At 43.1% G+C, this 27,377-nt stretch overlaps 1 protein-coding gene across 1 annotated transcript in view; it reads right to left on the bottom strand.

The window, feature by feature from the left end:
• Positions 1–3,019: 3,019 nt before the first annotated feature.
• Positions 3,020–27,377, bottom strand: part of LOC125413072 (protein mono-ADP-ribosyltransferase PARP14-like) — a 40,230-nt gene continuing 15,872 nt past the window's right edge. The window contains exons 4-15 of the mRNA XM_087901055.1: positions 21,448–23,252; positions 18,176–18,415; positions 17,409–17,630; positions 13,772–13,826; positions 13,041–13,190; positions 12,716–12,778; positions 12,190–12,354; positions 10,425–10,631; positions 9,737–10,336; positions 8,366–8,499; positions 7,572–7,746; positions 3,020–7,283 (exon numbers count right to left, since the gene is read on the bottom strand). Of these exons, the coding sequence (XP_087757181.1) occupies positions 6,994–7,283; positions 7,572–7,746; positions 8,366–8,499; positions 9,737–10,336; positions 10,425–10,631; positions 12,190–12,354; positions 12,716–12,778; positions 13,041–13,190; positions 13,772–13,826; positions 17,409–17,630; positions 18,176–18,415; positions 21,448–23,252 (4,106 nt within the window). The 3' untranslated portion in view covers positions 3,020–6,993. The remainder of the gene's footprint in view (positions 7,284–7,571; positions 7,747–8,365; positions 8,500–9,736; positions 10,337–10,424; positions 10,632–12,189; positions 12,355–12,715; positions 12,779–13,040; positions 13,191–13,771; positions 13,827–17,408; positions 17,631–18,175; positions 18,416–21,447; positions 23,253–27,377) is intronic.

Here is a 27,377-nt window from a genome sequence, read left to right as displayed (position 1 = left end):
ACTTTTCTCATCTTCCTGTGGCCTGTTGGTCTCTTGCATCACGGTATTACTGAGTAGTTGTTACTGGCTGTGCTGCTGATGGATAATTGAATGGTTTGCAGTTTGTTGCGTTCATAAACAGAATCTTTCTTGTACATGTCTTCTGACATACATGTGCAAAAGTTTCTCCAGGGATGGTGTATAGACATGGAGTGGTGGCTGGTCCGTGGTTACACAGGATTCAAGGTGATCAGATGATGCCAGCGTGTTTCCAAGTGTCCCACATAATGTGCATTCCTATAGTTAGTGAGGCTGTGTCTGTCAGTCTGTTTCCTCAGCACGTCAATTCTCAGACCATCTTCTGAGAATGTCAGTGTGATTTTCCTGACAGTCAGCTATTTTCAGGCATCTGCCAGATATTCTTCTTATTAAAATGTCCATCTTCATTTTGTCTTTTGTCTTGTTTTGGTTTGTTTTAAACAGGACCTCACTGAGAGGCCATGGCTGGCTTTGGAAGAGTTATGTAGTCCAGTCTGGCCTCAATCTCAAAGAGATCCCCCTGCCTCTGCCTCCCGAGTGCCTGGATTAAAGGCATATGCCACTGCGCTGGCTTATTCTTGTAAATGTTTATTGGACCTCCACAAGCCATCTGTTTCCCATCATCTATGGCGGCCTTAAGATTGCTGTGGCAGAGTGGGTGTGAGACTGTGTGGTGCAGAAAGCAGAAACAGAGCACAGCACTGAAGGCGTCCAGCAGAGGCCTCAAGCAGAGCCTCGCTGTTCCCTTCTCCCAGTCTCAGCACTGCTGGCCCAGCACTGGTAACCGTGATTCCTAGAATGGGGTGGTCCACAGCCACCTGCAGAGCTGCCCTACTCTGGCCCCTATGTTTGTCTGTCTGGTTATTGTTCATCTTTCCCAATGAACATGATGTTGCTGAAGATTTCGAGGTCGTGAGACCTCTTTTAACAGGGCGTAGTTTATTGGACCAGCCAGCAGGGTTCTCACAGATCTACCAAAAGCTAGAGTTACCCCAGATGTTACAGGGTGAGACTTTATTTATTTTTGGCATTTTTGTCTCCTATGTATTGCTGCATACATTCCAATGGGATGCTTTAAACAACTAGACGGTAGTGTCTAGAGTGAGAAGGGAGGTTGAAAGGAGGATCTGTCTCACTCATGTCTACACAGGAGTACTGACCAACCTGTATGTATACACACATGGACATCAACCAGCCTGTGTGGCTGTTTGTTTTCTCTCTTAGTCCTCAGAGGTCTCCTCTTCCCCCAGCACAATGTGACTCCATGAAAATAGGGAGTTTTATGCAGTTACTGCTTCATTCACAGAACTTGGGCCATTGCTCAGCATGTAAGGAGCACAGCACACTCCTAGATCTTTGAGTAGACAGACAAGAGAGCAATGCTTCACCAGTGGCCTTGGCATGGAGCATGCTGTGGCCAGAGCTGTTTCTGTTCTTAGATTTGATTCCATCATGGAAACAGATCTCTTTCTTCAGGTACTTTTTGGTTTATTATAGATGTCTCACCTGTGAATCATTAAAACATTTTGAAGGACTGAGATCTGTATGGAATGGGGAGGAAAAAAAGAGATAACCCAAGAATCACTCAGGATTCAGTATCCTGTGGGCATCCTGTGCAGGCAGATTTGATGAGTTCTGGAACTCTAGGCAGCTGTGTTATTATAAACAACACCAATACAGTCAGGGCTGGGTTACAGCTCTCTTATGATTTTAAAGGGTACGAACAGATTTTAGTTTCCAGCATGGGCATTATTTGATGACACTCCTCAGCAAATGTTGCTTCTAGGCAAGTTTCTCACGAGGCAGTCTAGGTTCTCTGAAGGCATGGACTGACACAGAATGGACTCAGTGTAGGCCTGGCTCAGAGAAGCTTGGACGTTCTACTGTAGGGAAGTCTTTCATTCTCTGGGAAGGAAAGGTGTTATACAAAGACCTGGGAAGAGTTCATACAATGTGGGTAGAATCCGGTAATGGGAGTGGGTTCCCTGATGTTCTGGAGAGATTGTGAGTCCCTGGCTGATTGCCAGGAGGTAGCAGAGGGTGAGCACAGAGAAAGCCAGCATGACCTGGCTCCCACCCCATCCTGCTCTAGAGCACCACAGCTGAGTGAGAAATACCAACTGGTAAAGAAGTCCTTGGGCTCTGCAGAGGCCATCGGAGCTCACACACTCCCGTAGTGTCCAGCTGAGTTGTATCTGAGTCAGCAGGGCTAACAAATCCACCTTGTTTTCAGTAGGTATGGTGGCTAGGACCACTGTGCTTTCAAGGCTTCATGAAAAGGTTTCATTTTTTTGTTTGTTTGTTTTAATAAAATAACTCGATCAGGTCTTTATATATGTGGATGTAGTTAGTATAGTTGTATAGTTTGAATATTTTTAAAAGATTTTTTCTTTTATTGAATATGTGTGTTTGCCTGCATGTATGTATGTATGTGTTTCACATGTGTGCAGTTCCCTCAGAGGTCAGAAAGCAGACATTGGCTCCCTGGAACTATAGTAACAAGTGGTCATGAACTTCCATATGGGGGCTGGGAACTTAACCCACATCCTCTTCAAGAGCAAATGCTCTTAATCACTGAGCCCTCTCTCCAGCCCCTGTGTTTTAATTTTGTTTATGCACCAAGGGACTACAAAGGTGAAGTTCCTAGGCCCCAAAGTCCTGGTGTGGCCCTGGGTGTCAGGGCTGTTGAAATCCTCCAGGTGCCCACTGAAAGCAGATTCTGTATGGCATGGAGGGCACCACAGACTGAGCCTTCAGCACATTCTTTGAGTGACCAAGGAGCATAGACTGTGTGGTCCTACTCCGAGCTATCCAGATCAGTCTAGGGCTCCAGGCTTTCTGAACCTTAAACTGCATGATGCCCCTCCCGTAGTTCCCAACTGAGCATTGGTACCTTAAGGACCCTCAGTGCTTTCCTGCTAATTGTGTCTACTGTAAGTCATTGACCTACACAGACCCTCCCCATGTTTGCCCTTTAGGGGAAAAAATGATTCTACCGAGAGACATTTTTCAAGTAATTTTACTAGAAGTGAGAAGAAACTGAAGGTCACTGTGACATTTGCTGGTTGGGTCTTTATTCCACAGTGTAACATCTGGCTATTCAGCCTTGCCCTGAGTTAACTAAATCACTGAAGGTCAAAAGCAGATGATAACAGACCTCTCATTTTTATTCTGTTTCTGTTTTTTTTTTTCTTGAGACAGGGTTTCTCTGTAGTTTTGGAGCCTGACCTGGAACTAGCTCTTGTAGACCAGGCTGGCCTCAAACTCACAGAGATCTGCCTGCCTCTGCCTCCTGAGTACTGGGATTAAAGGTGTGCGCCACCACCGCCCGGCTTTTATTCCATTTCTTTAGACCACTGTTGGCACTGAGTTCAGATGCTAGTGCAGAGGAAACCAGCCCCTCCTAAGCCACAGTCTGTGCCCATCCACTTAGAAAGAGTAGCATAGGTTCCAAGGCTTCTGTGTTGTTGTGGCAGCAATGGTGACCCTTGCTCCACTTGAGGTCCCCTGGTGATCCCTATGGTGGGAAGCAGCACCTTAATCTTCCCAACACCCAGGATGTGCCACCCGAGAATGTTACACAACACTAGCTCCTTGGCATACAGAACTCCTAATAAGAAGTAGAGTGGGCACCAAATTCAGAAGGAAAAAAAGCCAGGGAAATCTGAGGTAACTTCAAAGACATTGGTTACTTGCGACTGTGATGGCCACTGCATGAAGGTCACATCTAATGACCACCATGTGAGGAACACTGAGTAATGACCACTCATTGATAGTCACTGTGTGATGGCCACTGAGTGATGGCCGAAACAGCACCTGCTTCTCTCAAGGCCAGGTTCTGTGGTGGGAATAGAGAAGGGCTGGACACCAGCACCAAGACTCAGTAAGCTGGCTCTCAGGGTTCCTGCCTCAGTGAGCTCAGGCAAGGACGTTTCTTGTACTCTGAACATGTTCTCTTAAGCCCTGAAATATGGAAAAACTCTTCCCAAAGCACTATTCATGGAAACAAGGTCATGTTTGTGATTGCATCTCTCACTCTACCTGGAAAAGTCTATGTAACATAAGCGGCCAGGCTTGTTGGAGTTTCTGTCTGTCTGGTACCACACAGCCAGCAAGCCCCAAAGAAAATCACACAGAGATCTCTATATGTTATAAAGCTGATTGGATCCATTAGCTCAAGCTTCTTGTTAACTCTTGTAGCTTATATTAACCCATCATTCTGATTTATTTTTGCCATATGGCTAAGTACCTTTTTCAGCTGGCAGGTCACATCCTGCTTGCTCTGTGTTCTGCACTGGACTGGGGGGAATCCACTTCCTCCTTCCCAGAATGATCCTGTTCTCATTGCATCATTTCCACTTCCTGTCTGGTTTTCCTGTCTATTCTTCCTGCTTGGCCAATCAGCATTTATTTAAAACATGATTGACAGATTACAGACCATTCTCCGGCACCACTTTCCGCTCTTTAAAAAAAAAAAAAAAGGAAAATATCCATAGTCCATCTTTTGGGAATGTGGGCATAGTATTCCAGGCTACTTCCAGCTGGTTGGGGGCACTGATAATCTTATGGGGACCTAAAGAAAATTTAGAGTTATAATCAAGTCCTGATTGGAGTATCCTGTGAGTCTTGATCATCTCAGGCAGCAGTCTTAAATCTGTTCTGGATGTAGAACTCAGACATCTGGGCCATCTATTCCTGCCGGAGATTTCTCAGGTGGTCTTCCTTGATCAAAGCTGATTTTTCTTAACTCTGAATAAATCCAGAGCCTCTTGTTTTCTCTGGAAACAAAAGCAAAATCTCTTCTCCAAACTAACATACCTTTTGACTTCAATTTTGAAGTCAAGGTATTTTCAAAATACCTATCTTGGATTAATTCTGCAGCATTTATAAGCAAATATCTTTTGGCAGCTGTTGCTCCTTCCTCAGCATTCAAACAATTTAAAGAGAGCATAATAGCATACAGTATCAAGATTCTCTGTGTATTTTCCATCCTTATGTGGCTTTATTTTAATCTCTATTTCTTTTATTTTTACTTTTAACTTTTGGCTTTTTGAGACAGGTTCTCTGTGTATTCTTTGTCCTGGAACTCCCTCAGTAAACCAGGCTATCTTTGAACTCACAGAGATATGTCTGTCTCTGCCTCCCAGGCAAATCCTACTGGCGTGCTCCACCACAACTGGCTATTCTCTTTCCTTCTTTCTTTCTTTCCTTCTTTCTTTCTTTCTTTCTTTCTTTCTTTTTTACTTTGAGAACTTTAACCTTTAGCCTATATATATATATAATTATACATATTATTATATATATAATTATATATATATTATTATATATAATATATATTAACAAACTGTAAACCACTTAGAGGTATTCTTCCTCTTTGAATCTCTCTTTACTGTATATCTCTCTTTTTATGATCATGTGGGTCTTTAATTTGCTAAGGAATAAGGAGAAGATTAAAGCCATGGCTTTGATGACTAGATCCAGCCCCTTCCTTAGCTTTATGAAACTCCACCCTCATGGTGGAGGCACCATCTGTAGCCATGTTTTTTTGCCACAACTCTATGGAGTTTCAAGGTCCTTGTCAGCAAGCAAGCTGCAACAGTGTGTCATAAACAACACTCAAAAGCTCCTATGGCATTTCAAGGTCCTTGCCAAGAAGCAAGCTGCAAGAGTGTGTCCATAGCTCCACAGTCTGGACTTCCTGCTTGAAAGAGTAAGAGTTTTCCCTGGCAGGACAGCCCAGAAAGCTGGCATTTTAAAACAGCACAGCTTTTTTCCTGCAATGACTGAAAATCAAAATGCTTTACTCTAGTCTTTCCCAAGCTTTCTCAGGCTTTCTGTGGATGCAGTTATCCACGTGGGTGCTATTTGTAACAATGAGGGCTGATGTCTCTGTGTGATTTTCTTTGAGGCTTGCTGACTGTGGGGTACCAGGCGGGACAGAAACCCCAACAAGCCTGGCCGCTCATGTTACAAGTCTAGGCACTCAATAAACAGCACTGAGTCTGAAATTGACAGGAGAAAATTAGAAGAACAAAGTTAGCCAGGTCTGGTGGCACAGGCCTCTGACAGGTAGCCAAAGCAGGAAGATAGTGAGTTCAAGGCCTGCCAAGGCTATGGAAGGATATCAGAGGCAGTCTGTGCAACTAAACGAGATCCTGCCTCAACATAAGAAGTAAAGAGGTGTGTAGCTCAGTGGTAGAGACTTTCCTGGCATGTGTGAAGCCCTGGGTTCAGTCCTCAGTACCACAAGAAAGAATTACCATCCAGAAGACTCTGAGTTAGCAGCCTGACTAATTGGCTTACACACAAAGCTGTGAAGTCATCACAAGCTTGCCTGCCCTGGGAAAGACGCTAGCAGATCTCCTCGGCGTTCACTCATTCTCACAGGGCTTTCCCTGGAGATACAGCAGGAGTATTCACATTGCATTCAATGTGGTACTAGAACACTGGAGTTGACATTGCCAGGGCCTCTAGCAATTGGGCCATGGCTTCTGAGCAATGCCCCTCCTTGATGCTCAGTTCACGCCAATCACACGCCATCTGCCAGCACCCATTTTGTACATAGCCCTGCCTGGAGCTGTCCAGCCCACATGACACAGGGCTGTTAGTGAAGGAACAGGTTCTCTGCTCTGGATCTGTTCAGCTGCAGTTGGCAGCCTTACTGGCTCAGTGACACTGTGTGTACCCACAGCACACTGCCTCTCTGACACGATTCCACTGGTGGCAGCCAGAATTGTGTGGCGTCCTGAAAGTCCGTGATGGTGTTACTGTCACATCTGAGATAGCATGGCTTCAGCTGTTACCTGATGTAAATTTTCAATTAGATTGGCTCTCAAGTGGATTCATTTCCACCGTGGAGGAGCAGCTGAGGAAACATGTCCATGGCAATGAAAGACCTTGTGCTCTTAGAGGCAGCATAAGTAGGAAACTGCTAAAATCTGTCTTGCAGCAGATGCATGAAGGTGCCCTGAAGTGTCACCGCCTAAAGGTGATGAGGTACTCTGGGTATGCTTGATTGTCATAGAACACTACAAACAAACTTGGGTTTTTATCATTATCTGTGACGGTGTCGTACAATTCAGTAGGATTTTGAGGGTCCCTTGGGGGAGGCACAATCAGTGATGGGTTTCCATTTGCATAGTTCCCAGTGAGAACCCGCACATAATACATATACTTCTTCCCGTTGGCATCTGGTCTGGAATATGTATCATTAGCTGAATAGGAAGCATTAACAGCAAAATAGGTTCCCTTTCCATAGGCCGTGGCTGCAAAGAGAAAGACATATTAAAGGAGTTCAATGTAGCATATAAAACAACATGTTAGCCCACTATGTCAACAAATGTAAAAGGAATGCTTGGCTTGAATATTTTGAATATTTTCTTTAACATCACCATCATTATTATTAATATTTCTTCTCAGAAGTAGTAAAGACCTTAGGGTGAAATTGAATGTATCACTATTTACTACTATAATATGAGGAACACAGTGAATGGAGCCCAGGGCGGTTCCAAGTCAACAGCCCATTTGGGGAATCTGACTGTATCCTTCCTCACCATTCTTCCCAGCGTAGCTGCGGTTAAATCCATTGTTGTTGACATGTGGAACAGAGCTAGCCTCCGTCCCATGGAAGAGTTGTTTCTCATTTCTTTCATGGCCATTCTTTCTATCCATGACTGTTTTGCTTGCCTGGTACTTTTTCCAGAGAGCTAGATTCTGGATCCTTTCAATCTACAAATTAATAAAGTATTAAGTTATTCTGGAGATGCAAAGAACTTTTACCAAGTGATAGCAAATTACCATCTTTGTCTTTCATGAGCAAAAATTCTACTCAAGGACATTCGGTGCCATGTGACAGCATCCTGTGTTCAAAAAGCACTTGAGGACTGGTAAGACAGCTCAGGAAGAATATGGAGACATGAGTTTGATCCCTAAAGTCAGAAGGAGAACACTGACTCCACAAAATCAGACTCTGAATTCTACATATGTAAAAGCCCCCTTCCCTCTACCCATCCTCCACACACATACACACACACACAAACACACACACACACACTAACACACACAGACAAGTCTGTCTTACTGGCCTGGAGATAATGCACCGAGTTAGGTTGGCTAGTTAGACACCACAGTTTCAGGCTGTCATAAGCTACCTGAGTGGATCTGGAAACCAAACTTGGAACTTGGGGTCCTCTGAGAGCACAAAACAAAATCTTAACTCCTGAGCCACCTCCCAGTCCCATATATGAGTGGGCTTATTCGGGAACATGGGTTATATCACTTATATAATAATGTAACTTTTCCATTAGAAAACACCTCAGCAGCTGACTTACATTCTCATATGACTTACATTACATATGACGAAGTTTGGGCAGGTCTGGCGGAACTTGCTTGCCACCATGAAATACTCAGAAGTACTGGTTTGCAGACTGACCTCAAGCAATTCCCTCAGCCCCATGTCACACCAATTTGAAGGGATTTCAGCTGCAAAACAGACATTTGAGGGCTCCTGTGTTCATTTCCAGTATGCTTTGACAAACCTGCCTCCCTGCTGTATTGTAGTCTCACAATTCTATGTATTCAAGAAATTTCTTATCTTTCTAAATGGATGTTGTTAAAAGCATGGAGCATGGACCATTGGTATCAGGATGAGATGGAAAAAATGTTTAGAAGAGGCAGGTGATTTAAGGTGAGATAGCGCAGTGATAGATCTCTTGCCTGACACATATGAGACTTGTTTCCCAGCACCCTCCTCCAGAAGAAGACAAAAGCCATCGATGTACTGAGGTAGGGTTTCCTAGGGATGGAGCCTCTCTGCCTACTCCTGTTTCGGTCTTGCTAAGGTGTGAGAACTGACTACATGCTGTAACTCACCTTCATTTAGTGTACAGCATCTACTCTGACGTGATTTAACAAATTCATTACTAACTTGTTTTGAACAGTCTCTGTCATTTGCACATGCATGAGTTTATACCACTGGAGGGTAGTCTACATGTATTTTCTCATTTGCCTCACTCCATCCTTAAGAGGTAGGTGGGTGGGTGACAGGGTTTGTCTGTTGCAGGCCTAGAACACTACATAAGCTATGTCATTCCTTAAAATGGGAATTTCTTAGAGTCTGAGAGGTTCATTCACACTGATTCTACAGAAAATGAATATAGTCTGTGGGAAGCCAAAGGGGACTCATGTGGTTTGAAGGCAGGAATGACAGCCTACACAAGACAGCCACTCCCTTCTTGGGGATCAGATCCATGGGGAACTGGTAGGCCGCCTCCTGATCTGGTACCCAGGAACCTTTGGCTCAGGAAAGAGAAGATGGGAATAGAATTGGGCAGAAACAGACAAATTTATGAGTTTGAGCCTAGCCTGAACTACCTTCAAAGTTAGCCAGGGGCTATACTGAAACACTGTCTCAAAAACAAAGCAAAAGATTTCTGGCCTGCGAAGGCTACATAGTAAAACACTGTCAAAACAGAAATAAGCTGTGTAGTGGTGCCACATGCCCTTAATCCCAGCACTCAGAGACAGAGGGTAGGTAGGACTTCTATGAGTTCAAGGCCAGCCTGGTCTACAAGAGCTAGTTCCAGGACAGCTAGGGCTCTTACACAGAGAAACCAGTCTCAAAAAACAAAAACAACAACAAAAAACCCTATTTTATTTCTAAAACAATGTTAAACTCAGAGTTGAGGTAATGGCTGACACACATGCGCATGTAACTTACCTTCATCTTTTAGGATGCGCTGAACTGTGACACTCTGTCCTTGAGGGCCTGTGGCCGTGTTCGTCTTCAAGTTCACAGTGAAGTCCCGATTATTAATTTTGACAACAGTGCTCGTCTGCTTTGCCTGCCGTGCGTCCTCCAACTGAACGGTAGCTATTTTGTCAAAACAGTATATGACGTTGTTGACAATATATCGCCATTCCACAAATGTGAGGACATAGTCTGCCTGGCTTTCCTTCTCTTTAACCAATCGGATGCTCTTGATCAGGTTTTCAATCTCATCTCTAGCTCCTATCACATCTCTGCTAATTCCTGCAACTTTAATCAAAGGTGCCTTCTGGTCCAGCTCAATGACGATATTCAGCCTCTCCTGCAGCTCATTCAGCTTCTTGTACTCCTTCTCACCAAAGTCTCTGACACACTCATCGTCACTGCGATAGGAATGCTGCTCCTGGGTGATCAGATTCTGTATCCAGGAGATCGTGCGTTCCACACTGTCTTCATCTATGCCACATACCTGGAAAACTGTTTGCTCTATTTTCTTCTCCAAAAGCAGGGTGTTCTGTTTGGGGGGCGTGGGCTTTGAAAAGCCAAAAAAGGCTAAAGAGAAAAATGACAATAAATTTGTCTTTTATTCCCCTCAGCATCAAGGTGAGGAATATGTATTTGAAAAAAGTGAACAACTCACAGGTGATCTTAGACACTAGAGACGGCTGGGGAGGAGCCGGGGAGCCTTCTCTGTCTTTCATGTTGTCATAAAAAACACTCAGGATATGAGGCTGGAAGATAACAACTTTGACTTTCTTCACAGCCTGCACTGATGTTTTCTGGATAAATTCTTCAATGGCATCCATTGTGGCTTTAGCAACTGCATCTGGGTTTTGTTGAGCACTTCCTTTAAAACATCCACACACAAAAAGACAAAATTAAGATCCACTTGCAAAAGGCTGCAACATAAACAAGGAATTTCAGATGTCACAGGAAATAAAAATGCTTGGTTGGTATTAGACAATTCTGTATTCTGTCAATTATGTTCTAAATAAATGCTGATTGACCAGTAACCAGGCAGGAAGTAGAGGTGGGTCAGTGAGAACAGGAGAATTCTGGGAATGAGGAAGCCCATTCCTCACAGTCCTGCCCAGACACACAAGACGGAAGATGTGACCTGCCCCACTAAAAAAGGTACCAAACCATCTGGCTAACATAGATAAGAATAATGGGTTAATACAAGTTGCAAGAGTTAATAAGAAGCCTGAGCTAATGGGCCTATAAATTTATGATTAATGTAGACTCTCTGTGTGATTTTCTTTGGGACCTAAGGACTGCAGGAACTGGACAGGACAGAAACTCCAACAAGCAGGCCCTCATGATATACTCGGTCCCACTTTAATCAATGTATAGTTTTCTAACAATATGTCATCAAACAGTTTTGACATCCTAGACAGGATGGGGAGGTGTTTCTGTCCCATGCCGTTCACAGGTCAAAGCTCCAGAAAAAGCCCCTGAAACCAGTTCTTATTTGTGACATTCACATCTGTCCTTTTCAGCTGACCGTGGCTCTCAGGGTCACTCCCCTCCCATTACAGAGTCCAAGTGATTTTCACACCTTGATTTAGTACTGTCTTCAAAAGATCATAAAAGGCAAAAATAAAAAGAAAAAAGAAAAGAAAAAGAAAAAATGATAACACATCTTGAAACAACATGGTCCTTACAGAGACAATCTGAACCTCTGATAGATTTTATGCATGTGTTGGGATTCTGCCAGGCACCTCTGGGGACCTGATTTAAACTAAGGTAATTTTAAGGCACCCAAAACTGTAAAATACTTGCTATAGTCTATAATTCTAGGCCTATTAGTTAGCTTGAGCCTCCATAATGTTTTTCTTCCCCATACTTTGTACCATTTTAGCTGCCCAGCAGAATTCAAAGCAGCCACTGAGTAGATCCACTCCTGTCTTCACCGTGTTCAGATCTTCTTTCTCAAGCCCTGGAACCTACTGGCAAGGTAAGACTGTGGAATATCCCAAAGTGAATGGCAGCACCAAAGTCACATGACAGGCAATGTAAAAGTCCCCTGGGCCAGCTGGTTTGATAGACTAAGAACCCATCTGAATTATTCCTGTTAATGGTGTTCACCACTAGGGCAGGAAATTATAGTAGATGCCTTTGACTAACCTTGTAGACAATTGTGAGGATATAGGTCACTCTTCCTGCCTCTGTCCTTCCAGCCATTGAGATCACAGGTACACATAAATGCACCCTGCTCATTTTCCTCCTTATAATAAAAGAGTTCACAGGCTTTGTTCATTCCCTAGAGGACAGGGTGCCTTGGAGTGAGGAAACTGTCTACTCCTAGGAAAGGTGTCCCTGTCATCACCCAGTCCCAGTGAGGACCAAATCCATGGGGAAATCAACACTTTGGGATGGAGCCTTGACAGCCTGTGGTTACAGACCTGTGCCAATGACTGGTAGGCAAATGGATGAGTAGTTCCGTTGTTCACATTCTTTCAAAACACAGGAAACTGATCTCTTCACATCGTTCCCACCATCAACGTGAATAATACTCTTGCATCTCAGTGATCCACCTTTAGTAACTATGTACTCACTGTTCTGCTGAGCTGTGAAACATGAGCAGATTCAGAGTCAGACACTGACCTGTGCTTGGAGAAAACAAGATGTCTGATTTCACGAGGAACATTTTATGAATTAAAAGCTTATGAAATACTACATATCGTGAAATTTTTGACTGAATTTCTCTTAACTGTATGATAACTTTCCACTTTTAACTTTCTTTCATATGGAATTCTTTCATAAAATATACGATCTTAAGATAAATACAGGGGTCTCAAAACAAAACAAAACCAAAAATGATGTATACATTGTCCTCCCAGCCCAAGGCCCTTCTTCGGTTTCCTCACAGCCTCCCACAGTCAGTCTTCCACTTCCAATCCGGCTCCAAGAAGCAGCATCGTTCCTTACCCAAGACAGAACATTCCTTCTCCACACTTGGTCCTGCACCCTCCAAAATTGCTTTGGAGACTCCTACATGAGAAAATCAAGACTGAGACCTAACCAGAAAGATTCCTTTGTGTCTCAACACACCCCATCATAGAGCAGTAAGAACAGAGGAGACATTTTTTAAAAATGTTGCCAGTTGGAAGAATGCCCATTGAATTAGGTTTATAGATATTAGTTAACAGGAACAAGCCCAAGTTGACAAAAAACATTCTGTCTATAGAAACACTTCTTCATAGGATCTACCACACTGATTACTACAGGAGACAGAATCCATCTCACTAAGTACCTGATTTAAGAGTAAATGTGTTTGATGTTGAATTGACAATCACATCTGCCGCTTCTTTGGTGATGTCCCCCGTGGCCACTTGGAAGAGGATCGGGCCAATATTCATTTCATGCACTCCTAATGTAGGACTGGAGAGAGTCCCATAAAACCCTGCCCAGAGAAAAGAAAAGACAGAATTAGGCACCAAGTCATCAGAAGCAAGAACAGTTGAGGTCTCAGACTATCCCATCACTGTACTGGCTGTCTTTTACTGTATCCCTGGGTCTGGGCTGGGACAGGAGGTTGGCTTGAATTCAGGAGTTTGGGGGCCATCCTGGGCAATGTAGCAAAACCTTGCTTCATAACAAAGTTTCAGTGAACCCCAAACAAGATGAACTCAGAAACAGAAAACCACGTGTCACAGTGAAGAATTGGCTTCTATTGTCTCTTAAGCTGTCTCTTAGAAAACACATGTCACATGATTCATTGGAAGTGGTAGTCTCATCAGCGATTTAAAAATCCCACAGTACAGATTATATAATCTGGCCACCTTTCCCTTTTGCCCCAAGTCACTTAAATAGGCCAATGTCTTTTGTATTCACATGCATAGAATATCATTTAATTTTTATTTAATATGTTCCATAGTTTGATTTATCAGAGAAATGATCACCATCATCCTTTCCCTGTTACTTAGTAACAAGAAATCACTTAGTAACAAGAAATCACTGGTCAACTTAAACACTTTACTGTACCTTGTGTGTCACTTGGATTTCCATGACTCCTTTTGTCAAATTCATTAGCAAATGCCTGGAAATACAAATGCAGTTTTAGTCATTATACTCTCTACATAATGAATGAGTGTGAGTCCTGGGAGTTTTGATTCTGTATGCACACATGTAGTCATGTGTATCATAAAGCTGTTGTGCCTGGCTTTGGGTAACATGTTTCAGGAAAACCTTTGCTATATTTGGGTTGATTGGTAGAGGCTGAGAATAGTTTTGAGACTGTTTCAACCTTGAAGAAATGTTGCCTTTCTGGAATCTCTGCACTTGGTGCTCTGTGAGAGCTTGTAGCTGTGCTGACTTTAGTCTGAAGACACTCCTGGAATCCTGGAGTTCTTACTTCAGACTATGGCATCCCATAATGTGTGGGCTGTCTGCTCTCAAGGGCAGCAAAAGCAAGATGACTTCAGTAGTTGGAACATTTCCCAGCCCCTATTAACCTTGTATCTGTTTGCATAAAGTAACTAGAGTGAGATACTGTGAGCTGGTGTTAGTTTCTTCCAAGAAGGCTGAACCCCTCTACTCATTCAGAAAATGAAGACTTGGCATCTTGGTGAGCTTCTCTCTCTTCTATGGCAACTACATCAGGATTCAAACAGTGTACATACACATGATTGGAAAATAGCAGCCCTCAAACAGTAGTATTTAATTTACCTCAATATTTTAAAGTTATAAAAAATATACATATTGGTCAGGAAGTGGTGGCACACACCTTTAATTCCAGCACTCGGGAGGCAGAGGCAGGAAGATCTCTGTGAGTTTGAGGCCAGCCGGGTCTACAAGAGCTAGTTCCAGGACAGGCTTCAAAGGTACAGAGAAACTGTATCTTGAAAAACACACACACACACACACACACGCGCGCGCGCGCACACACACACACACACACACACACACACACACACACACACACACATATATATATATATATATATATATATATATATATATATATATATATGTGGAGGCAGAGGCAGGTGGATCTCAAATTTGAGGCCTCCCTAGTCTACAGAGTGTGTTGTTCCAGGACAGTCAGACCTATACAGAGAAACTCTGTCTCAAAAAATGAAACATCAGAAAACAAAATGAAAGACAAAGTATACATACACTTTTTACAAATGTGTCCTGTAAAATATAGATGTGAACAAAGTTGTAAATCTTCTTAAATAGAGAGATGTTTATAACAAAAACCAGACAGTTAAAATCCAATGGAGGAATAATTCTACACTTTCACGTGCCCATGTGTTAAAACAGTAGCCAATAAAAATTATACTTTCAAAGACTATTTAGAGGAATGTAGAAATGTTTATTTTATACTTTCAAGTGGAAAGGATATTAAATTGCACACTTACATGATCTCATCTAGAATCATACAGCAGAGGAGACTGGGACAAAGCTGACTAAACAATCTCTGCATTTTGTGCTGCTCAGTGTGTCTGCATGGAAACACATTCCCTTCTTAACCAAACAGCCCAGAGAAGCTGCGCCTAGAAGCCATGTTCAGACTTTCGACTCCTACTATTCAGTCTCTGTCCTGGTCTCTGCTCACAAGCAGCTTTTTTTTGTAAATGAAAAGAGTTTAGATGCCTTTAAATCTTAATCACGGTTGGAGCGAGAATATAGCATTTAAATGTGTTAAAGGTGTTGGTAGAGACTAATCCTTTTCATAGATCTACAGAGTATTCTATGTATTCAAGAAAATGAGACCAGTTGGGTGCTAGTGGCAGCACCTTTAATTCCAGCACTCGGGAGGCAGAGGAAATAGGATCTATGAGCAAAGGTCAGCGCAGTCTATACAGTGAGGTGCAGGACAGACAGACAGAGCTACACAGAGAACCCCAGTCTTGAAAAACTGAGAGAGAGAGAGAGAGAGAGAGAGAGAGAGAGAGAGAGAGAGAGAGAGAGCAACATTTCCCTAATAAAGTTTGGGAGACTCAAGTCTATGAGACAGGATTCATCCCTATTCATGCAGACATTCATATCATACAAAAATCTCAGCTCCTCCACCTCCTGTTCACGTTGTGTACAGAAATCTAAACTTCTAAAGTAGTTATGACTTCTAGAAGGGAGAGCATGCACTACAGAAATGTCCACATCACCTTACAACATGATGTCACAGGAAAGCTATTTAAAACTCTTAGTAGCCGGGCAAGTGGATACATACTTATATTCCCAGTATTCTGGAGGCTGATTCAGGAGGATTACTATGAGTCTGAACTGTCTGGACTACTTAGCAAGAACCTGTCTAACAAAACTCTACACAAACAAACCTCACTGTATTTACACAGTCCAAGCTGAAGGAGTCGGGAGCTTTGGCTGTCCGATTAGAATGTAGGTTCCCTGTGCTTCCTTCCATGAATTTGTAGGTAGTGTCTAGATCTGGATAATAATGAAGTAGGACCCAAAAATTTCAACAGCCGCATCCATGGGCATCTGTGGGCTGCTACCTTTACTGTGACATTGTAGAAACTTTTCAAACACTAAAGTCATGTGCTCTATTGGATTATAAAGACGTGGAGAACAGAAATCAGGCCTTAGAGTCAGACCACATTACCATAGCTGATGTGACACACTGTGACTGAGGATGATTCTAGTATTTCTGGTCCAAGTGTCCTAAGTCACATGGGGATGAGTTCAAGCCATATCCTATGCTGTGATTAATTGCATTTCCAGAGGAATCACCTGCATCTCATCCTAAAGTTCTCAAGTCGTTAATGCCATAACTGTACCTTTATATGATGTATTAGCATGTTTATGTTCATAGGAGAGGCAACCCCATAGGCTGATAAAAAACAATGGGTATTACACTGTGTGAGCCTTACTTATCTGACTCTATAATGGATATTACAACGTTTGAGCCTGACTTCCATGATTCTATAATGAATATTACAATGTGCGAGCCTTACTTATCTGACTCTATTATTGTTATTACAATGTGTGAGCCTTACTTACATGATTCTATAATGACTATTACAATGTGCGAGCCTTACTTATCTGACTCTATTATGGTTATTACAATGTGTAAGTCTTACTTATATAATTCTATAATGGGTATTACAATGTGTGAGCCTTACTTACCTGATTATACAATGAGTATTACAATGTGTGAGCCTTACTTATTTGATTCTGATCCAGACATAAGGATGGAGAGATGGAGAGGCATTCATGAGACAGCTGGAACCTCACACATTAACACTATCATTGACCAAATAAAGGAATGACTGCCATTTCGAGGTGTGTTTTAGTGGTAAGGTTATGTTCAAAATGAATTGATGAATGTTTAGAGACAGAATCATGTGTCAACATTACATGTGAGAAACAAATCAAACACCTGGCCACAGAGCAATAGCAGTTGAGGCTGAATAAAAGATAGAACTTCATTGGGTTGGTTTATGGACATTTGTGGGTGTTTGAAACTTTCCCGAATAAAAAGAGGGTTTTCTCCTTCTGTAGCTAATTATCTTGAAATTTGTCGTGCTACATATAACCAGCCCAGTATCCTGCATTGAAAACACATGAAACAAACATTCTATTAGACCAAAAAGATGTAGAAGAACACAGGTCCTGAACTGCAGTTGGCAAAGGGATCAAAAGCAAGAGGAGTCTGTACCTGAATGCTTTCGATGTCCTTCGGGTGCAGAAGAAACTGAACTTCCTGTAAAGTTTTCAGGTGGTTCTTGCTACTAAATTTGAGCACTTCTGAAATTATCAGTTTAGCAAATTCGGGTTTAGGAAACCCCAGATTTCCTGTTCCTATTGCTGGAAATCCAATTGATTGCAGAGACAGTGCCTCCGTGGTTCCTAGACAGTCTCTGATGATGTTTTTCATGATCTGAAAAGCACAGAGCACTTCCTTAAATGTCTTCTTTAGAAATGGGGGACCCTAAGAAGTTAGCAGTCAGCAGCTTGTCCTGGGAGCACTGTCCACTCTATTGTGCTTTCAACAAAAGTTAGCAGCAGAGTGAGGGGGAAACTGCGGAGAAGAGATGAGAAAGAGAACTTGGACACCTTTACAAGAGCACAGACTCACTCCACCATAAGCAAAGAGGGGAAGCCACAACTGTCCCAGTCTATCACTGTCTCCCAGCTTCAAGCCCTCACCTTACCTTTCCTCAATAAATGCAGTATATTCCCCCAACCCTTCCCTGACCATCAGTAATTGCTGAGCACAATAAGTAACTTAGGTTTCTAACTATGACCTATATGAACTATGACCTACAAGAAGTCATCTACAACTGAAAAGAAATGGCCATGCTATGGGACCTGCCAACTCATGATGCTGTCCCAGAAAAGAAGCAGACAGGGAGTAGCTGTGGTGTGCTGTAGGGGAGTCCAGAGAGCTACCCATGGGCTGGAGAATGTATAGCTGGGTCCTACCTTCAGTGACGATGCAGTGTCGTTCACTTTCCACTGTGGAACGACCACATGAAATACAAGGTGGCAGTTCAGGTTACAGCCACTGGTTTGTAGAATTGTGCCTGCCTTGACAGAGACCCCTTGTCCTGCTTCATTCAGTTCCTTCTGGAGTTCTGGCCCGGCCTTTTCCAGTAAGGCCTTAGAAAGGGGTCCATTGTTGAGTGCAAGATCCGAGGGAATGGAGTTGACAACCACATGGGTCTTAAAGACAAAACCAAAGATTCCTTTCAAATTCTTAGTAAAGGCATTCATCAACCATGACTACATTTGAGCCACTGGGCTTGACAAAAGGAAGACAACACTTTCTTGGTTGTTTTGTGATTAATGTTCAAAGAAACAAAACTCATAAAAGTCTGTGTGGAAACAATTCAAATGTCCTTTAGTTAATGGCTGGGAAAAAAATGCATCTTCATCTAATAGGATATTATGCAGCCACTAAGAGGGATGAAGTACTGATACAAGCTGCAGTCCAGGCAACCCCTCCCTGAAAGAATTCTCATCAGTGAAAGAAACTGGTCACAGATGATACAAATATATTATTTCATTTACATGAGACTTCAATAACAGGTGAATCTGTAGAGCCAGGTGTTGGGGCACACACCTTTAAACCCAGCAGTCAGGAGGCAGAGGCAGGTAGATTTCTGTGAGTCTAAAATCAGTCTGGTCCACACTGCAAGTCCCAGGACAACCAGAGCCGTGTACCCGGTTTCAAAAAGAAAATTAAACAAGCAAACAATAGAGCAGATTAGATGTTCTCTAGAGCTAGGAGGGGTGGGGTGAGCTGGTGCATAGATTACGAGTAAATACTAGGGAGCACAAATTTCTTTCTGGTGGGATTAGAGTGCACTACATTTAGATTGCAGGTATGGCTGCATGATTGTGGTTACACACACACACACACACACACACACACTTATGTTCACACTGCAAGAATTATCCCTGCCTGAGCTCCAACACCGAGATGTTCCATGTTTATTTTTAGTGAATATACTGAAAACCACTGATGTGCCCACTTGAATGTGAACTGTGAGTTATACAACACTGTTTTAAGAAAAAAAGCCATCAATAGCCAACTGTTAAAATGATGTTTAGCTTTGCTCAGCTTAACCTGTGGGAACATGCTGCAGCAGCATGTCCAGGTTAAAATGTCCAATTGTGGGGCTAGGGCAATGGCTCAGTGGGTAAGAGCACTGACTGCTCTTCCAGAAGACCTGGGTTCAATTCCCAGAATCCACATGGCAGCTCATAACTATCTGTAACTCCAGTTCCTGGGGATCCGACAGTCTCATATAGAAATATATGGAGGCAAAACACCAATGCACATGAAATAAAAATAGATGTATTTTTGTTTCAGTAGCAACATTTGGTGGTCACAACTCACCAAGACATGTTCTTGGAGGATGCTTAAAGACACTTTCTCTTCAAAACAATTCAAAGCAAGACAGGGTTACAACATCTAGTTCATTTCATCTATTATCATACCCAGCATCTCTACCTATCGGTGGGGACAAGTGACACCTAGTGGAGATAATTTAGGGCTTTGATCTTGGTCTTTAAACAAAGCTTTCAAGGATTGGTTAAAATTTTCACTGTAGGGGCTGGAAAGCTGGCTCAGCAATTAAGAGCATTTGTTCTTCTTCCAGAGGCCCCAGGTTCTGTTCCCAGTATCCACTCATGTGGCTCACAAACACCTGGAGTCCATCTCCAAAGGATCTGACACTGCCTTCTGGCCTCTGGGCATCCGCACAGATGTGACATTCACTCACCTGGTCTCTCTCTCTCTCACACACACACATACACACGTGTATTTAAAAAATAACAGAAATAATTCTTTAACAAATTTTCTTTATATTATGATGTTTGTTTTCTTTGTGTTGTTGTAATAGTTTTCTTCTCTTCTTTTTTTTTCCTTTTAAAAAAAAAAAACAAGGTCTTATATAGTCCAGGCTGGCTTCAAATTCACTTTGTAGCCAAGGATAAATTTGAATTGAATTTCTGATTCTCCTCCCTCCATCTCCCTAATGCTTCTTTTACAGACTTGTGGCTCCACCCATGTTTATGTAGTGCTAAGGGACTGAACCCAGGACTTCATGCCTGCTAGGCAAACTCTCTTTCAACTGAGCCTCAGCCAAGCATTTGTCTTAAAAGCAAAACAGTAACAACAAAATGGTCAGAGCCTCTGAGTGACAGAAAGAGCAGGTCACCCAACTCTGAGCTCCAACCACCCAAAGAAATCAGAAGGGTGAGACAGACATTCACTGGAGGACACAGCTACAACCATGCAGAGCGACCTGCAGCTACTGGTCAGGAAGCAGGTACTAGCCTGCCCTGCTTAGGACAGCTATGGTTTCAATGAGTAGAGCCTGTGTTGGAAAGGGTATTAAATACTTTTCAGGAAGAAGGGAGGGAAATCAGGTCTCACTATGTAGCCCAGGATGGGCTGGAATTCTATGTAGACCAGGCTTGCCTTGAACTCACAGAGATTTGCCTGCCTCTGTCTTACAAGTGTTGTAATTAAAGGCAGAGAGGGCAAGAGCAGTAGCTTCTCATGCCTATATCTCCAGTGGATGTGTGTGTGTGAGTGTGTGTGTGTGTGTGTGTGTGTGTGTGTGTGTGTGTTTAGGACTGAGACAGGAGGATTGCTGGGGCTTCCTCAGTGCCAGCCTATCCAAAAAACTTTAGTCTCCTGCAACAAATTCACAAAACAAGAATTGTCCTTACATGACTTCCAACATCTGGACCTTCCTCCAGCCCACCCACTCACTCCTTCCTCACAAAGGACCCACAGATGGGTTCCGGGAACTGAGCTCCCTCATCCACTCCAGCACCCAAGGTCACCCTTACTTGTGTCATTGGTTAAATTCCTGTCCTCTGCATTCCCCATGCTCTTCCACACCTGTAACTGACAGAAGCCAGCACTAGATGGACCAGACAAGAACAGACAGAAATGATGAAGATGAGGAGAGATGTGCAGTGTCCCCTACTATGGACCACAGTTACCGAGATGGAGTGACTTATCCCAGAGCCCTTTTGATCCCTACAGACACATCCATCTCTACTACTAAGTGATTTGGCAAAAAGCCCAGCATTTGTGAAAAATGTTTGAAGGTCCGAGGAGGAGAGCAGGGAATTTTCCTCAGTCCTTTCCCTCCACCCTGTCTTCCTTTGGTCCTCAATAAAGCTGGCAGAGGCCAGTGACATCACAGCACATTGTTGGTGACAGGGACACTCACCTTGGCATTCTGAATACCTTCTTTCATCAGTCGGATTTTCAGGCCTTCTGGGGACACCAGCACATAGTCCTGTGTCTGTGGTGTCTGCGATGTTTTCCCAGGTGGCACTGATTTTAATGCTTTTAAACTGAATGGCGAAGCTGCATGGGAGAGGGTGGCTTTATATGTAGTTTCTACAGCTTCAGCAAAGGCCCCAGCAACCTTTGCAGATATGTCCACCAGATAAATCTTTTTCAAGGTGCGCCTGTCTAGCTTGCGTTGGAAGTAGTCTTTGATGGCTGAAACAATGGTGGCCACACACAGGTCTAAGGGAAAGTCAAAGATTCCAGAGCTGATAGCTGGCATGGCTATGGAGTGACACTTGACGAACTCAGCTAAGGTGAGACTTCGTTCCACAGCTCTCTTTAATAGTCTCACGCACTCCTGGGCCTTATTTCTGTTCCACCGAGGCCCTACTGCGTGGACAACATATTGGCAAGGGAGCTTGCCTGGTTTTGAGATAACGGCAATGCCAGGTAGGACCATGCCATTCTTTCTCACTATTTTGTCACATTCTGCTTGAAGTTCAGGGCCAGCTGCATTTGAAAGAGCGAGGGCCAGACCACCAAGGTGTTTCAAATTCTCATTTGCCGCATTCACTACCACATCAGCAGGGAACCGAGTCAGGTCTCCCTGCTGTACAATCAGCGTGACTCCAGGGGCTATGTCCTTCTGTAAGAGGCACTTCTGCTCATCAAGGCTGCCTTTGTCCTTCTCTGCACCCTCCTGGAGCTCAATGATGCATCCATACAGGCGGTAGATCTCACTTTTGTAATAGGATGCTTTGTCCTGGAAGAAGTGCCTAGCACCAGGCTTATCAATCTGGAACCTTTTAATGCAGACTGAATCCCGGATTTGTTTGACCATGTTCATGCACTCTAGAACTTTACTCTTGGAGCCAGTTAGTAAAATGCCTTTTGGTTCGTCTTTCAGCTTAAAACTTGCCTGCACATTGGCCTTCCTTATCTCTGCCCAGAACAGATTCTTGTCTGCCCTTAAGTACTTAATAATCACAACCGATTCAATTTCAACCAGTCTTTCAAATTTCATATTGTTTTCCAAGAACTCAAGGAGCTGACCATAGATTTCATTTACTTGTTTCACACAGCCTGCAATGGTGATCTCAGCGGGGGTTCCTAAAGTCAATTCATTCTTTATCATAATGCTTGCAGTGGAGGAGTGTGTCATTTGCAGAGGGTGAATTTTCAGTTTCCACGCATTGCCTCTAAAAACTTCCTTTTCTTCAACTTCAATGATTTTATAACTTAATGCATCAAACATTTTCTTCTCTGCTACTGCCAGGGCTCCGAAAGAACAGGCCGTCAAGAGAAGAGCTGTACCTTTCAGCTCATACATGGCAAGAATTTTCTGTGCTTCAAAAAGAGTCTTGGAGAATTCCTGACTGTCTACTTGCTGCAGAAACATGAAGAGTTCAGAAGGAATCGGGACGTCTTTCTGAGGCATGGAATACACCTTTTCCTGGATGTCACACTTTACTTTATACACATCTACACGAGATCCCTTAAAGCACAGGTGTTGAGTGGCAGCATCGTAATGAATCTCCGTCTCCGGGTTCTCTTTCCTTAGATCATCCAGGAAACCACTGTGTTCCAAAAGAAAATGTTTCCCCGGAGAAATGGCCACTTTCTCCTTCAGACTCTGTTCATTCTGGTTTTCTACCCTAACAGTATTTGCTGTTTCCAGAAGTCTTGGGGCAAACTGTAGCTGTAGTGATTGGATAAGATCACTGATAAATTTTTTGGTATCTACAAAACAATAAAATGAGAGAATTTTGATGACATCTCTGCATGGTCTAGAAGAAATGGCTTGGCTACAACCCAGAAGGGGGACCTAGCTAATTGTATTTTCTGCTACTGAGCTGGCCATAGCCAATCCTCCAGAGCACACTCCATACAATGCCACTCTTTTCCCCATTTTCTCAAGACCACTGATGCCCACTATGGTAGCAGGTAGGAGCCTACATCCACAGCCAGGCTACTGACTCCAAACACACATCCAAGGAGCACTTTCAGTTTTATTTTCATGTTTCCACAAAAAAAAAAACACCTCATCATGAGTCAGCACTTGGGAGGCAGAGACAAGGCGATCTCTGTGAGTTTGAGGTCAGCCTGGTCTACCGAGCTAGTTTTACTACACCCAATGATAGACAAAGAAACCTTGTCTCAAAAAAAAAACCTGAAACAAAACAAAAAAGCCAGCAACCAGTCATGGTTTTGAAGTTTCTTTTGAACTTGTATATGCAACAGCTGGTATCTGCAATGTCCATGTCTGCAATGTTCTTCTGCAACATGGACGATAGAGGTATTTTTGCTATACTGTGGTAATAAGGATCAAATGGAACCATGCTAACAAAATAGGGCAATGTCTACAGCTCTCCCTCCTTTATTTTTTCAGTTGGTCTATTTATCTTCATGACTCAGCCTAAATATCTCATTTAAATTAACAGTGGGGATGATAGGCCTGTCACATGTCAATCATTGTACTGGGATCTGAGAAATGAATACAAGTCCTTGCTTGTATATCACTGGGAAGATATGGATCTTGAACACAGTTGAATTGCCTTCTGGGGCTCCAATAAGGAACAGATGAAATGGGGACTCAGACTCGGACAGTATATGATTTATATATGGTCTTTAATTTGAACACTAAATGCGGGGGGGGTGTCAAACAGACAAGAGAAGGGAGCAGTGCCAGCATGAATAAGCTTGGTGTCCTTTGGAGATGGTCAGGTGACACTGCTGGAGGACACACTCAGGTGGGGACAACTATGCACGGTCCTGTCTCCCACCCCTCTCAGGTTACTACACTTAGGAGACAGCCTCTCTTTCGTCTCCATTATTCATTGACATACATGCCTCCCTCCTCCTCCCAGACAGAGTTCCTCTAGAAAGGGAACCATGATTTTAGCCATCTTTGTGCCTCAGTCCCTAAACCAATACCTGGCCCATAACAGTAGTCATAGTTTGGACCGAAACTGTCCCTGAGGCCCATGTGTTATTGGGAAGTAGTGGATCCTTAACAAGTGAGGTCTGTGAGAATGTCCCAGTCATTGATGGGGTAGGTAGGGGACAAGATGATCCCCTCTCTGTCTCTCTCTCTCTCTCTCTCTCTCTCTCTCTCTCTCTCTCTCTCTCTCTATGTCTCTCTATCTCTCTGTCTCTCCATAAGCCCCAGGGTAGCATAAGCCTTAGGGCAGCAGGGCTAACCGACCATGAACTGAAACCACCCAAACTGTGATATGGCACAATCCTCTCTTTTTGGAGGCTAATGACCTCAGGTGTTTGTCACAGTAACCGAAGCTAACACAGAATACACTCAAGATTGTTGCTCAATGAACAGAAACAAGATCATTTCAATTTAAATTTCCCTTTATGGGTCTGGAGAGATGGCTCAGAGGTTAACAGCCCTTCCTGTCTTTGTAGAGGACTGTGATTCAGTTCCCAGCATCCACTTGGAAGCCCAGGACCATCTGAAACTCCAGTTCCAGGGAAATTCTGTGCCTTCTACTGGCTGCTTCAGGCACTGCATGCATGTGATACACAGATACATGCAGGCAGGTACACATAAAGTAAACAAATCTTTAAATTTCTGTTTATAATAAAGAATAATAAACTTGAAATAAGTGTCCTTTATCAAATCCTTATCACGCCTGAGGTAGTATCTTAGTAATCTTCACAAGAATTTAAGTAAGTATGACCATTCCCATTTTATGAATGAGTGGGTAAGGACTAGAGAAATAATAACTTGGTCATCTTTGTAACTAGTTAAGTTACAGGACCAGAATTCTGACCATACCCCCTGTGCTTGACTGACACCCACTGCTGTGCCCATGGGACATGGGGTTTAGATTTGAAAAATTTCCGTTTTAGGTGGAGCTGGGCCCTGCTTATGACAATGACCTAACAGAGTCTTTTTCATGTTTATGCATGTGCACATACCAGTGCATGTGTGTGCATGCATCTGGAGTTTGGAGGGCAACTTGTATGGGTTCCAGGGATCAAACTCAGGCTGTCAGACTTGGTCACAGTGCCTTTGTCCATTCTACCATCTTGCTGGCTGGGGCACTCATTTTCCCCGTTAAGTGGGCTCCCTCATCTCCACATGTGTGACCATGAAAGGGTTACACCAAGGAGAAGTGCTGTGTGGTAAAATGATAGGGAAAAGGGGAGTGGAAGTTGGCTGCCCAGGTTTAATTCCAGTTCCTCCATCTCTTGGCAACATCGAGCCCCGTCACAGGGTTGTAAAAGGAAGGAATAAATGAACACAACAGAGACGGGCAGGTGCCTGACACTAAGCACTAGGGTAAGTCTGTTGGCATCATTGCCTTACAGAAGTGTGGCGTGGTGACAGGCCAGTCTTAACTCCTCCTGGGGAAGTAGAGTAAGAGTTCCAACTCCTCCATTTAAAATCGCCTGGGACTTTATATTTCTTCCCCCATGCACTCAAACAATCATGTAATAAAAGGCAGTTTACTAAACAGACCCAAATTGAATCTCAAACTGAATTTGTTCATCTTTCAAAAATCTGAGGGGAAAGGCACCTCTATTGGCTTAGAGGCCTTGGTTGCACAATACAACAAAGAGTCAAATACTCAGAGATGTCCCAAACTCTGGGGTGTGGTGGACAGAAGCCAGGGGATGCAGGGTCTCCCTGGGTCTTACTTTTAGGCTTTTGAAAGGTAACTACGGTGACGTCAAGATCTCAGATCACTTCACCTTAAAGTCATCACTGGGGAAGCCACTTATATTCTCCACTAGGATGGTCAGGACTATGCCAGTCACTTTCTCTGGCAGGTTTTCAAATACCACCATGGAGGAAACAGTTTCACATTCTCTCGGGACATCTTCCATTTTTTCTGATCTGTTGCTGGGAGAATGTGTTGTATCCAAATCGGCTGTAGGAATTCCTACTGCCAGTAGCCTTTAAGTTACCTGCCCACTTGGGCATGGCCTCTTATACTATATATGCCAATGTAATGTGTGCATCTCTGTCTTCCGGCTGCGTGATTCAGTTGCTGTTCCCTGTTTGAGCAGAGGACTGTGATCTGTGAGTCTACCCCTAAATATATAATCCTTTATTATACTCAATTCTGAGCTGTTGTGGGATTTCTTTTTAGTGTCCATCTTCATCTGGCACCCACATGGATCCAAATTCCACACCTATCAAGTTAATGGCCTAACTGGTCAACAGCCCAGAAAGTCTCCCACCCCTGCCCACTTGGCTTGCTTTTACTTACTAAGCAGTTTTTGTAAAACCCCCACCACAGAAGAGCTTACTGCATGTCCAAGCTCATGCCCAATTCCTACCCCCTCTCCCACCTGTTGCATTCCCTGCTGTGTGGCAACCTGTGCAGCTTCCAGTTTGTGCTCTCTGACTGTGAGTTCTGGGCTTCTTGCTCTATGTATGGAATTGATTTACTTGCTCATAATTTGTCAAGCAAAGTATATTTCTTTCTATTAACCCAGCACCAAGGAAGGAAACGAAAGTGGTGCTGGACTGTGCCTGGCAACATTGGTTCTGCCACCACTAGTTGCAACTCTGCAACCATGACACCTGCTGGACAGTAAAGATTATTACACCTAAAACAATTTACCGAACCTCATAACAAGTAATTAATAAATCAATAAACTTGAAAGTTATATAATTACAAACAACATTAGCATTGAAAGTTTTAGTAACTTTTTTGCTAATACTATGGATTACATGCTGCAAGTTATTATTTTAGTTATAGTTATTGTGATACATTCATTTATTTGATATTGGGACTCAATTTTTTTCTTTATATTATATCTTTAAGGAATTGATTTGATGACAGAGTCAAGAATGAGGCACTTTTATACTAATAATGAACAGATAGCTGACAGGATTAA

This window comes from Myodes glareolus, chromosome 2 (assembly GCF_982192425.1).
Source record: "Myodes glareolus chromosome 2, mMyoGla1.1, whole genome shotgun sequence".
In the NCBI taxonomy this organism is placed as follows: Eukaryota; Metazoa; Chordata; class Mammalia; order Rodentia; family Cricetidae; genus Myodes; species Myodes glareolus.
Note: the sequence above shows the minus strand (reverse complement) of the source record. Positions and strands in the feature narration are given on the sequence as shown.